The sequence below is a fragment of the Amphiura filiformis genome, chromosome 12 (assembly GCF_039555335.1).
Source record: "Amphiura filiformis chromosome 12, Afil_fr2py, whole genome shotgun sequence".
Classification (NCBI taxonomy): Eukaryota; Metazoa; Echinodermata; class Ophiuroidea; order Amphilepidida; family Amphiuridae; genus Amphiura; species Amphiura filiformis.
Window position 1 is genome coordinate 51,790,937 of NC_092639.1, and position 13,975 is coordinate 51,804,911.

Genomic DNA, 13,975 nt, shown 5'->3' on the forward strand with positions numbered 1-13,975 from the left:
TATAAGGTGAATCAAACTTTGTATATCCATGCTATATCTCCAATTCTTTTTTATTGAAAGAAACATGCATTTATGCCCTGACTGATAAGACTGTAGGGTTAGTCAGAAAGGCACAATTATCGACACAGGTGGAAATAAAGTTCCCGGCAATTCCTGTAAAATATTCTATTTTCAACAATCTACCGTAATTTGATCTTCTTCAGCCAATAAATATTTGTTTAAAATGTAATTCGATTAGAGTTTAAATAGTACCTTTGAGCATTAATGTTTATTTGATACTACTCCGTCTGAAATTATAACAGCTTCCGATCACTGTGTTATATTGGAATGGTTTGTCAATGGTAAAAGGGCGTATATTATTCCTGCCTATTCAACGTTCAGTTTATTCACCATTGTTTTGAGATAGATAAACAACATGAACAAGGTCACCTGCAGTCACCTATCATAATTAAGGCAAAAACTCATCTTAAAGCTAACTTGTGTTGTCTAATTTACATAAAATTTACTATCCTGTTAGAAATTTACGAGGTACTTTGTGTTACAAAGGCGGCAATGTAAAATTGAAAGCATTATGCTGGATACTCTCTTTTACCATTTTCCCCCTTAAAAGTCCCGCGGATGTCATCAGCTTCGCACATGGCGGCCATTACTGAAGCGTGAATCCATTACTATTTTAAGCTTACACATCAGTCCCCGTTATATACAAAACTAGGGCACGTATTTTGCACTGTAATCCCGGTTTTAAACACCGTATGTTAGGGCGAATTATGAATATGGAGGAAACGTCGCCAAGGTGAGTAATTTTTTTCAAGGATAACTTTGATTTGACACAAAACTTTAAACATTCACGTTTGCCAAAATAGCATTCATGTGAAGCAAACTGTAAGCCTATATCTCCTTTGATTGATCGATACACCAAAATAGCTCTATGCACTTACACTGGAATATAATGGTTCAAAGTAAAATCGTTCAACGGTCCTAAGAATGTTTTGTAGCAATGCCAAAATCAGCTTAGAAGCAATGTAAACGTAATGACAAATAATGTTGTACTTTTTCTAAAACACCGAAGTGAACGTTTTATTCATAACATTTTTATTTCACATATTTTTCCATGTCTTGAGTGAGTATAATACATTATAGTTGTAACACAAGTACATGACATTTTGGCCGGCCTTTAATGGCAGAGCGTTACATTAGGATGTACGCATTTGACGCAAGGCTTACTTAGTGAATGTGGTGAACATGCTTCAAATCAGATAATTAAATTTAACGGGTAATTAATTACAGCTATAGTCACTTGGGTTTTAAATAAGATAACTACCGGCGACTCGGCCGAATCATTAATAGCTTATGTCTTAAAGAAGCTACATAGTTATGAAATATTGCAGAAAGATAAACGTGTGGGCAAAGTTGTTGACCATGTAAACTGCGTAATAATGATAAATTCATCCCAAAATGGATACAGTTAGAAAGTTTTAAGAAAATGCATACATTAGTAACACAAATACATTAAAAAAATGTTTGTCCAGGTACAGCCATTAATAGGGGTACATTCAAGAAAGAAAGAAAGAAAGAAAGAAAGAAAGAAAGAAAGAAAGAAAGAAAAAGAAAGAAAGAAAGAAAGAAAGAAAGAAAGAAAGAAAGAAAGAAAGAAAGAAAGAAAGAAAGAAAGAAAGAAAGAAAGAAAGAAAGAAAGAAAGAAAGAAAGAAAGAAAGAAAGAAAGAAAGAAAGAAAGAAAGAAAGAAAGAAAGAAAGAAAAGAAAGAAAAAACAAAAAAACGCACAGGTCTTTATTCAACAAAAATCAACATTAATGTTGCTTGACGGAATTCATTTTGCTGTATGTTTGAAATAAAATAAATCAGGTCTTGTGATAATAGCTTTAACAGAATGATTAAGCAGATTGCTTTTTATATATTTTATTGTACAAAGCAGCGCTAATAATTGCTAATGTCATATATTACTGTACTAGTTCAATATAAAGAGGGAAAATGTTTATCAAAGGTTTAAATAAATCCACATGGTAGGCCGAACACAGGGTGGATTGCGGAAACCAGATAATGCCATGCCAGGCAGGATTCCTTCTGATTCACCAGAAGGATTTCTAAGATTTTTAAAGTAAAAGAGTAATTGGTTTAAAAGGTTATAAAGACGCAGCTCCGGTGATACCAAGCGTCTGTTTTATGTACATCTACATTACACATGACATTAACATAATTATGTATCTAAAAAACAAAAAAAAAGTAACTAACCCCCCTTAAATAAACATTATTCAAAAACGGGCGATTGTAATACAAACCTGTAAAATGCGTCGGAAGCAGTATTTCTGCACATTTTAACACCTCATTTGTAGCAATTGACTAAATGTTGACGTCACAGCGTATATTTAAATCAGTGTTACCCAAGATTTGAAAGTTGCAGTAAATTGTATTGATTTTGTATTCAGTATAATGGAATGAAAGCTCTGTAATGATATCTGAGTGTTTCTGTGTTGTATGTTAGTGCAACTTACAAATCTGGACCGCACTACATTAAATTGGCCGGTGTTTTATTGTTTTCTGGGCTTTCGTATCAAATGAGGTGTCAAAATGCGCAGAAATAAATGTTGCTTCCAACGCATTTTACAGATTTGTAATACAATAGCCCATTGTTGAATAATGGCCATTATGTAAGGGGGTTAGTTACCTTTTTTGAGATGTTTATATGAATTGATTAAAAACAAAGTACTTGTGATACATAAGGTTAAGTTGAGGATGGTTGAAAGGTTGAAAAATTAAGGAAAAAACTACTTTGTGTCTATCGTCCATGATAGTGTAGGACCAATTATATAACAATTTTTCACCCTGTTGTGACAATGACATCAAAGCGTTGAAGCAGCTCTTTCGTCCGCGCATCTATGCGGCGTCACACGGAATAAAGTATCATTTGATTTTCATTTGTTTTAAAGGCGACGAAAAACGAAAACCCTGTTCTACGGGCCCGACCGACCCAGATTTTGAACAAATTGGGAACAAAATTCTTCCTGTACAAATGAATACCGACCCAAATTTCGACAATTTCAGGAACAATTTCTTTTGTATTTTCCTAAATTGCAAATTTTTACAACAGGGTTATTTTCGTCGCCCAATAGTCCAATTGTTTTACAAGTACACATTTTGCCCCATTCTTTAAATCTTCTTAAACGATTTGGCGATTAAAGAGTGTGGTTAATGTTTGAATTCATAATTTACATGATTTACAACCAGTTCTTGTCTTAGGTATCAGAATCACTCATCCGTACATAATTGGATCCCTAGCTGGGAGCCATGCAGAGAGGAACATGTACAACAGTTTAACACATTATGTGCATTGGTTGCCGTACGTGGGCGGTAAGTTTGGCAGGGAACCGAATTATTGAGAGGAGGTGCAGCAGTGAGGTTCTTGCAACCCCGCAAAGTGTTTTTCATTGATTGATCGGAAAGATGGTTTACGCCCGGTCATCCGTCGTGCCGAAAATGTTCACATAAATGCCAATCTAGCTCACTCGGTAGATTAATCATGGGTCTAAGCGCTCTGCGACTTCGTACAGAGCTACATCATGACATGGTTGATTGTTGTTGCAGTCAAGTTAGCACAATTATTGATAAGGAATTCGACTATGATGCGAGATGTTGCGGTTTCGAATCCTGGTGGTGGTTAGTACTAAGTACGTTCTAGTGTAAAATTTAGTTGGTTTGAAATTACCCTGTACAAGAAACTTGATGCTTATTGTCTCGTTGTAACCGTACAAAACTCCGGGAACTGATCTTGGCTGCGAAGGTCAATTGTGGAATGTGCGCTTCTTAGCTGCAAATCCATGTGTTGTCTTTTATGGTTTATGGAATGATGTGGGTCCGAAGTGGTCAGCGACAACCTGTAAAGTGTGCTGAGGCTTGTGGATCAACGTCTAGGCTTTGTGCCTGTGCGTCGCGCATTATAAATCACTGCGCTTTTTTAAGGCTCCATCTATATCGCGCTTAGGCCTATTCCTACATAACTGCACTTTTAGACTTTTTGACGCAACCATCTCATCATGCTCACATTAAATGTGTGCATACCAATGATCAGGTCTTTGTGATTGATGCGTGCTTATTTTTGTATAACGTCAACAACGTCAAAGAGTAACGTCAAATAGCATGATTAGTACAAATCTGTAAAATTTTGAGGATAGCTTAATATTGGGATCAAATCACTGATAACATCGATCATTTCCTATTAGAAATCTAGGGTTTTTACAACAGCACCGTTGTTAGCAATGGCATGAATGAGGAAGTTACATAGGATGCACCTTTCAGGCCTCGATGCATTTCCAAAGAATTTGCAAAAACGTGAGAGTGACCTTTATCATATCTTTGATCAAGCGATTGAGAGTTATAGCATCTTGTTCGTACCTAAAGTAGCTTAGACAGTGTTAATCTATATAATTAGATTCTGTTGCTCCCTCCTACAACAAATTACTGAAACTACCGTTTCCACGGCAAAAGATCTTAGATGGTATTTTGTCATTAAATGTGTTAAACCTAGGGATGAACCTTTTAATGTGTTAAGGAAATGGTACGATGAAATATTGCGTACCTCACGGTGAACTTTGTACCACGCCAAACACATAATGTGAAGAAAAACATGAAATTGCATACGCCTTGTGGTTAATGTTTTATAGGTGTTCGCCCTATCTTGACCGATGCATGACTCTATTGGAAGAAGGCATATATTGAAAACCTTCCAGGATACGTACGTTTGTGAAGCTTATCTAGGATACGTCTGATATCGTTCCAATTTAGGTATGGTTCCCGGGTATGGTTAATGACCTTGGTTGGATTTTTTTCTTAAAGAGTTCCTTCCTTGACCGTGGTTCATCTTTTAAAAATAGCATATAACTAAAATTTGGAGATAACGTTTTCTAGCAAAGTGAGTATGTCTTTGATTGACCCACCACTTATTGTCAGTTTGCAAAGTACTAAAAGTCAATTATAGAGACGAGAACTTCACTGTCTATGACTATACAAATGTGAATTGTTTTAATTATTTATTTATTTATTTATTTATTTATTTATTTATTTATTTATTTATTTATTTATTTATTTATTTATTTATTTTGATTTTGATTATTATTATATTATTGTTGTTGTTGTTGTTGTTGTTGTTGTTATTATTATTATTATCATTATTTTTGTTGTTATTATTATTATTACTATTAGTGTTATTATTATTATTATTATTATTATTATTATTATTATTATTATTATTATTATTATTATTATTATTATTATTATGTTTTTAATAACTCGTGTTTTAGGCCTCACAAATATTGTGCATCAGTTTGTTCGGGCTTTTTATTGCTAACAATGATGGGTTTCATTTTGTGCAATTATTGTGTTCTGAGTAATAACAAAATGGGTAACAAATGCAAGCGGGCTGTCACCCAATCTCTAACCCAAAACCTGACCTATAACATTATTGTAACCCACACTAATCCTCTATACAGCTGATTAATTAACTTTAATCAATTTCCATTAATTTGATGAACATTGAAGTTTTAATATAACTGTTGCTTATAACTGCTGTTCAAAAAGAGATAATTTGATTAATGATTCATTATTACTTAATTTTACTTATTTAAGGAATCAGATATCAACGTTTGCACAGTATTTTTTGCGGGACATGAGAGCACATCAGTCATATCTAAATGCATCTAAGTCCATAAAGGACATGAGGAATGTCCTTTATGGCAAATGATTTATAAAATTTGATATTTTTGAAATTTAACAATCCGCGGAGTAAATTGTTTAAAATGATATGTACTTATAAAGTGTATGTTCCAAACAAAAAGATAAATACTAAATCGTATACATACCCAAGACAAGAAAATGTCGGTTAGCTTCAAAGATAAAGAAACTACGATCAAGTCCGGGATGTACGAAACAAATTCAGATAAATTAGGTTAAAATCTAATTAAGTTATGATCAACTGTTGGACAGTCCCTGGTGAATAGCATTTAATAGTTAAGCCTATATTGAAGTGTTCATCAATGAAATGTTAGTGGCAGTTTAACTTAGAATTCGGGTTTCAAATATCAGATGTATACTACACTCCCATCATGCCCATGTTGATTTCTCAAAATAACAGATAAATAGATATACACTAAGCAAGGGTAAATTATTAAGATCAATAAAATACCGTATGTATATTTAAATTGAAACAAAACAACAAATAAACAAAGAAATAAAAATATATTGCCGAAACAAATTAAACTATTAAACATCTATTAACAAAATTAATACGCTCAATATAAAAAGCAAAATAATACAGTCTGGTAACTTACTTTCTTCGGCTGTCGTAGGCCATATATCCTGCTGCAAAATCACGAGAAATATCCATAAATAACCAAACAAGAAATATTTATATCTCTCCATTGCCAACTCAAATGGTAGGCTTCAAATTTAAACGTTCCGTGAGTATATAGTCCGAAGGCGTATGATCCAAGTGATATGAGTGGGTGTAGCGTATGGAATGCGCTGAGTACCTAGACCGACTTGTTGATTACCTAAACAACTTGGTGGAAAGTTGTTCTCTGACGACGAGTCTTATTCTAAGCATGAGGTCACAGGTTATTCGTGTGTGTTATGATTACGGAAGATCAGATTGGGCACTATCTTCAACTTCATAACAGCAAACAGCAACTTGTTGCTGCTCACAGTGTACGCCTTATGTGTGTTGAGTCATAGTTTGAGGCCATTGAGGTAATGGTTTGCTGAGGGGCCGTGGTTTAAGTGACTTCATTTTTGATTGGTGCGCCACTGCAACCACAGTAGCTACAGCAACACGGTCAATGTTATGAGCTAGATGTTTCTGATTTTGACATAGGCGTGCTGTTACCTTAAAGATACTTCAAGATATCGAAGGTGTCCTAAGGGCATTGGCGTACGCAGGGAGGGTGTTACGTGTGTGAACACCCCCCCCCCCTTGGATCTGCCAAAAAAATGGGGGAAAAGAAAAGACAAAGAAAGAGAGGAGAGAGGGAGGAGGGAGGGATGCCGGAGAGAGAGAGGGAGGGGGGAGATGAGCAAGGCATAGGGGACATATTATCACAATCATAGGCCTATAGATGCCTTAACAACTCCCACACAAATGATCTCACCCCTATACCCGGTATTGACAATTAAAATTGTTAATACATCAACACCCCCACATCCTGCAACATACGTAAAGGTTTTAATTGTTAATTGACATATAGATATACATGTTTACACCAACACTCACCCCTACATCATCACACCCCACATCCTTACCCCAGCAACGTACTTGAAAATTTTATTTATTTATTGTCAACCCCATCATCACGCTTAAAAAACTGCATCTCTTACACCGCATTGCGCCATGTTATCAGCTGAAAACCGTTGCAATTTTTTTTGCAAAGTACGCAAGCATTATGTACTTCAGATGATTTTCAGATTTTTACTTTGTAATCCAAATCTAATCCCTTTTTCAAAAGAATATGTTAAAATAACGCATAATTAGACAGTATTTTGCATTGAAATAGCGTAAAAATTATGCACCAAATGGCTTCAATTGGACCTTCATTTTGCACAATTTTGGAAAACTTGTACATGAAAGGCTTCTTAGACCATCATTTCATAAGTTTTCGGCTTCTTGAAAGTAAAATTTTACACACTAATAGTGCTAAAATGGTCCAGCAAATCGCTTCAATTAGGTCTTCATTTTGCAAAAGTTTGTTACTTCCTCAGACACCCCCTACATAGTGGATAAACAAGTTACCATTTTCTGCTTTTGAGATTTACCAATTTGTGTTTTAAAACACAATTTATAGGCCTACAATTAACATGATTAAAAGAGAAAACTTGTTCACGAAAGGCTTCGTGGTAGGTCATTTCACAAATTTTCGGCTTTTTCAGACTAAAATTTTACACACTAATAGTGCCAAAATGGTCCACCAAATCTCTTCAATTAGGTATTCATTTTGCAAAAGTTTCTTACTTCTGAGGGGGCACATCCCCCCTCAGACACCCCCCTGGCGTCGCGCGCAAGCGCGGCGCGATGTCCGCTACGCGGCCATTTACAATTTTTTTTAATCATCACACCCCCTTGAAAAATTCCTGCGTACGCTACTGCCTAAGGGAATCGCATTCGAGGAGGGAAAACCAAACTGGCTTAACCCTCGCTTTACCTTCATTACCTGTTCTTATTGTAAGTGAGTAAAACTTTTTACAAGAACTTGTCAAAGACTAGGAAAAATATGTGATTACAATAATTATACTGCAGTTTTTTCATGATCTTGTGAAAACATACCTTCCCAAAAAACAATATTGCTCATATGCCTTAAAATCATGCGCGTGTTTTCATCCTTCCGTAGATTATTTTGTTATTTTTGTATGCATTGCCTAAACACACTTTTTGTTCAAATTCAGCTTTCCGTAGCTTATTCTGTACATTTTTAGGAATGACTTTATAGTAATATATACACAATATTTCATACACGAATGTAAGTGACCTGGCGTGCGCAGATCCTGTGCGGGCAAATGCCCCGTTTCAAGGAGTCTAATTTAATTACTTAAACCGGAAGGACAACATGGCAAATGGCTAAGTCGGGGTCTCTTACCTAAGGTCAATTATCATGAATACATGAAGACCTGAGCGCAAGAAGACCGTAAGTCCAGTTGGCCTCTCAACATGTATACACTCCAGTTGCGTATAGTTTGGTAATGTTTTATACATGTTCAGGGGCCAAAACAATTTTTTCACAACCTTTCATGATGTTTCAACCCTGGAACATGTATTAAACATTATAAAACCCTAAGAAACTATACGGAACTTTAGTGTATACATGTTGCGGGGCCAAATGGACTTACGGTCTTCTTGCGCTCAGGTCTTCAATGGAGTATTATTCATCCTTTGCAACATATCCGTGAATGTATTTATAACCAATGAAACATAAACATGGCGAATATAAGAAGTTCTTAACATACTGACTGTTTTTTGTTCCCATTGAAAAATATCACCTTGTTAAAGACAATGTCATAAGCGTTGAACTTTTAAACTGATTTGATGCCTCACGTGTATGTTTTGATAACAGCGACAAATCCTCAGACTATCACTTCACCTCGAGCTTGGTAGTGACGTCATTGCTTGTACGCAGTTGCAATTAATGAATACTGTTGTTTATTTTCCACGGTCTTGAGAACAAAAACATTCCTTACAGTTTGATCAGCTCGTAATTATAACATCGCGGATTAATATCCATATTTTATTTGGAGAATTGTCTTGTGAAATCTCACCAGAAGTATATTACAAATTAATATTTGAAGTCATATACTTTGTCCACTTTCCTTAACACGCAAATATGGACTAGGGAGATCAATTATATTTTTCTTAACGTGGGTCTACTTTTCGGCGTAGTGATAAAAGCCTAATAATTCCCGCCCATTAGGAGCTGGTCAAAGTATAGTATAGGGTCAGTCCATGTCGAAACAGATTGAGTGTACACCCACCCTCTTGGATTTTGCTCTCCTTTGGCTCAGGTACCTTTCATGGATCCCTAGGTGAGGTCACAAGAAAAAATTCAAATTCCATTTCGTTTGCGAATGGCGGGCAATCAAAGTTTGGCGACCTCGACCAAAATTGTGAATTTAAGGGGTCCAAATGACAAAGTGCTCTCTTTGAGGGGCACTTTCTTCTTACTTGAATCAGTTGTGATCCTCTTTTTGAATGTGGTCACTCACTGGCTGTGTCTGAAATACCTAATGCCAAAAAAGATAGATTTCGGAATTTCGTTGGGATTTCAGAGGGGGTCAAAATCAACACTTCGTACTGTTCAATCAAATTATCTTGATTTTGAAGGACCCATGATAATGTCACAGTGCACTTATAGGTCCTAATTATGTTCAGAATGGATTAACCATATGCCAATGTCTATGAGCAATTCAAAAAAAGAAATTTCTAGACCCCTACAGAATTTTAGGCCACCCCTAAAGTGGTTCAGCCACAAATGGCACTTAAAGTCGGCAAATTTTGATAATAACTTTAGGTGTACACCAGATATGAATTTCTAGTCTTTTGCATCTGAAAGAATGTAGTTTAATGTTACTAGGAACATAAGATTTGTTTTGTATTTTTTGTGTTTTAGTATTAAGTTGACGCTTTCAAAAATAGTCATTTTTGCCTAACATACCATGCATACAGGATACGGTACAAAATGCCAATTTTAGTATGATATTTTTTTTATATTTTTGATCACTTTATAGCCATTTGTATTATTTATCCTGATATTTCAAGTTGCTCTTGAGTCAAGTAATAAGAAAAAACTACTTTCTAATCCTCTGTATGGATTTTTAAGGGGGTCAAAAATGCACTTCCTAGCAACGATGCACATGCAAAGTACAGGTTATGGGGGTCAAATTTTCAGAATGCTCCCAATTATGTCAAGTAATATATCAAATTACTCGTATGGTCATGAGGATTCCAAAAATGTATAGTTTGTTATGTGTCAGACCTTTCAGGAGGGCGCTATGACGAAAAATGTTCATAGGTCAACGACCTTTTGAAAGTATCAAAACACAAAAATACAAAACAAATCTTATGTTCCTAGTAACATTAGACTACATTCTTTCAGATGCAAAAGACTAGAAATTCATATCTGGTGTACACCTAAAGTTATTAGGTGTCAAAATTTGCCGATTTTAAGCGCCATTTGTGGCTGAACCACTTTAGGGGGCCTAAAATTCTGTAGGGGTCTAGAAATTTCTCTTTTTTGAATTGCTCATAGACATTGGCACATGGTTAATCCATTCTGAACATAATTAGGACCTATAAGTGCACTGTGGCATTATCATGGGTCCTTCAAAATCAAAGATAATTTGATTGAACAGTATGAAGTGCTGATTTTGACCCCCTCTGAAATCCCAACGAAATTCCGAAATCAATCTTTTTTGGCATTAGGCATTTCAGACACAGCCAGTAAGTGACCACATTCAAAAAGAGGGTCACAACTGATTTAATTAAGAAGAAAATGCCTCTCAAAGAGAGCGCTTTGTCATTTGGACACCTTAAATTCCCAATTTTGGTCAAGGTCGCCAAACTTAGATGGCCCGCCATTCGGAAACAAAATTGAATTTGAATTTTTTTCTTGTGACCTCACCTAGGGGTCCATGAAAGGTACCCCTGAGCCAAAGGAGAGCTTAATCCAAGAGGGTGGGTGTACACTCAGTCTGTTTTGACATGACTGAGTGATATGTGATTGATATGTGATTCCAATTGTGTTTGTGATTGTACAATTTTACTAATAAAACATGAAGATAAAACAAACCATTCCCTATAATATTAACAGTTCTTCGTTTATGCCTAAAACCTGTTTTATTCTTCAAATTCATGTTTCATGGATTTTTTTAATTTTACTTTTGTAGCCATTGCCTAAACACACTTTTGTTCAAATTCAGCTTTCTGTATAGCTTGCTTTGTATATTTTTAGGCATAAACGTTTTATGCAATGTCAAGAATGGAACACACATTGGAAACCAGAGACTGTCCAACAGCGTGCAGCGGGCAGAGAGAAGAGAGCGAGGAGGGCTCAGTGTCAGCTCCACCATCGCAAGAAGTTGCTTTCACAGCAAGTATAAGAAGATATGCCGTTCCAGCAATTGGACTACTCAGAGTAGACGATGTAGCCAAACATCAGGGTGACTTTAAGGGCACAAAACTCCATTGTCTTCCGAGACAGACGGGTGCCACAGACATGATAGACGGAGATAGATTATTCATCACTTGCAACATATCCGTGAATGTATTTTTAACTAATGCAACATAAACATGGCGAATGTAAGAAGTTCTGAACATACTGTTTTATGTTTCCCATTGAAAAATATCAGCTTGTTAAAAAGACAAAACACTGTAAGCGATGAACTTTTAAACTGCTTTGATGCCTCGCGTCTATGTTTTGTTAACAGAGACAAATCCTCAGACTATACTTCCATGCCACCTTGTATTTAAAGGTCCGTAACCCGATCGACAACATCATCCCCCCGATTTTTGTCACTGTTAATGAGGTTTTGGTATCATAAAATAGATCGTATTTTTCTCATTACTATCCTGAAATTTGACGCTCCAAGTCGATGTATTTCCAGAGAAATCGAAAAATTCATGCCAAAATAGCTTCCTCGGTGGCTACCAATTTCTGGAATTCTGGACAGGCTTATCGTAGATAATTGTAGTCTCCTCAACAGCTAGTTGACTAAGTGCAACTACGCACGCACGGCACATGACGAACGGGCCATTACGGCACATGTTGTTGCTTGCCTGCCCAGAATGCAGTTCACGCAGACCAAGGTATTGGATTGCAAATTTTGCTGTTTATTCACATTTGCTCTGAAAATGCTCTCGTTTTTTCACAAAGCTGCATAAAGGGGACGATATTTGATATTATATGTAATTTTAAAGACAATCCATATCCAAAACCAATAGGGTTACCCCCTTCAAGTAGTTGCGTCAGCGCTTTTACGCGGTTGTAGAGCAATTGTGTCGGCAAAACGCCTCTGTACGCGTGTGTTTAACATGGGATTAGACTAGCGATTTGATACTGCAATTAGCGAAGTACGTATCTACGTCACTGCCAGACTCAAACTTTATTTACTTTATTTATTAAAGTAATAATAATATAAATAATAATAATAATAATAATAATAATAATAATAAAAACAAATACATAAAAAAATAAATACATAATAATAAATAAATAAATAAATAAATAAATAAATAAATAAATAAATAAATAAATAAATAAATAAATAAATAAATAAATAAATAAATAAATAAATAGATAGATAGATAGATAGATAGATAGATAAATAAATAAATAAATAAACCTTTTCATATTATTCAAATGGTCATGCATGAAAAGACCAAATTCACATTTGCATGCAATTTTGTCATTTCTTTGGATTTATCATATTAGCGATTGGATTTTGGCGTATTGACGTCACGTTTAACAGCTATTTATATGACCTAAATTTCCATTGATCCAGAGCAGTTGTTTTCAGGATATTTTGATTTGAATGTGGGTACTTCTCCTTCAGACGCAATATGGAACAAGCTCTACATTTAGGTACTTTCTCAATACTATGTGTCAGATCACTTGTTAGAAATACTTAGAGCCTATATGAAAAATAATGTATTTTGAAAAGCATATCCAGAGTGGATTCAATGCATTAAAGCAATGTGTAAATTAAGTGTCCTCTGTAGAAAGCGACTCTGACACAAAATCGTGAAATTGAAGCTAGTTTCTCTCACTTTTTGTTTTGGAACTGCTTATAAGAAAACAAGTTCATATTCGACATAGCGAACCTTTGATATAGCGAATCTTCAACATCAGGCTGTGTAGCCGTTCATGTTGGGGAAAAACAAACTGACAGACAGGAAACTGAAACTGAAACTGCTTACCGTCCATTCATGGGACATATTAAATTATATTACATTGTTCATTGTGGGTTTGAAATAGATTTTATTTTCATTAATATGTTCCTGTATAATTGATTAGTTACGCTTGTAATTAAAGTTGACCTTACATTTTAATTATTAAGTAGTATATAAATTAAACGCTCCGATTGTGGTGATCTACAAGTAAAGTATGTTAAATGTAGTTAAATAGTCGATCCGAGACATTTAACTTTGAGAAACCGATGATTAAGCAATTCGGCAACCTGGGCAAAATTAGCCTTTTAGAGGTTTAGCAGACCAGTGTTTCGTCACACGTCACGTCAGTGTTTCGTTACACATACCAGGAACGATAGTACATGAATTGTTATTCTGGTATGCAGCCCTTTAGCCATGCCCCGTAAAGCACTTGGACATCATACCATACCCGTGTTAATGTATTATTGTTATTCTGGTATTCAATCCTTTAGCCACACCCCGTAAAACACTTGGACAGCATACCATACCCAGGTGAATG

At 35.5% G+C, this 13,975-nt stretch overlaps 1 protein-coding gene across 2 annotated transcripts in view; it reads right to left on the bottom strand.

Moving 5' to 3' along the window:
- Window positions 1-6,667, bottom strand: part of LOC140166375 (uncharacterized) — an 85,152-nt gene extending 78,485 nt beyond the window's left edge. Inside the window, exon 1 of one of the 2 annotated variants that reach the window (XM_072189825.1) lies at window positions 6,341-6,667. In XM_072189825.1, the coding sequence (XP_072045926.1) occupies window positions 6,341-6,431 (91 nt within the window). In that variant the 5' untranslated portion in view covers window positions 6,432-6,667. The remainder of the gene's footprint in view (window positions 1-6,340) is intronic. The other variant, XM_072189826.1, reaches the window with a different exon arrangement.
- Window positions 6,668-13,975: the final 7,308 nt, after the last annotated feature.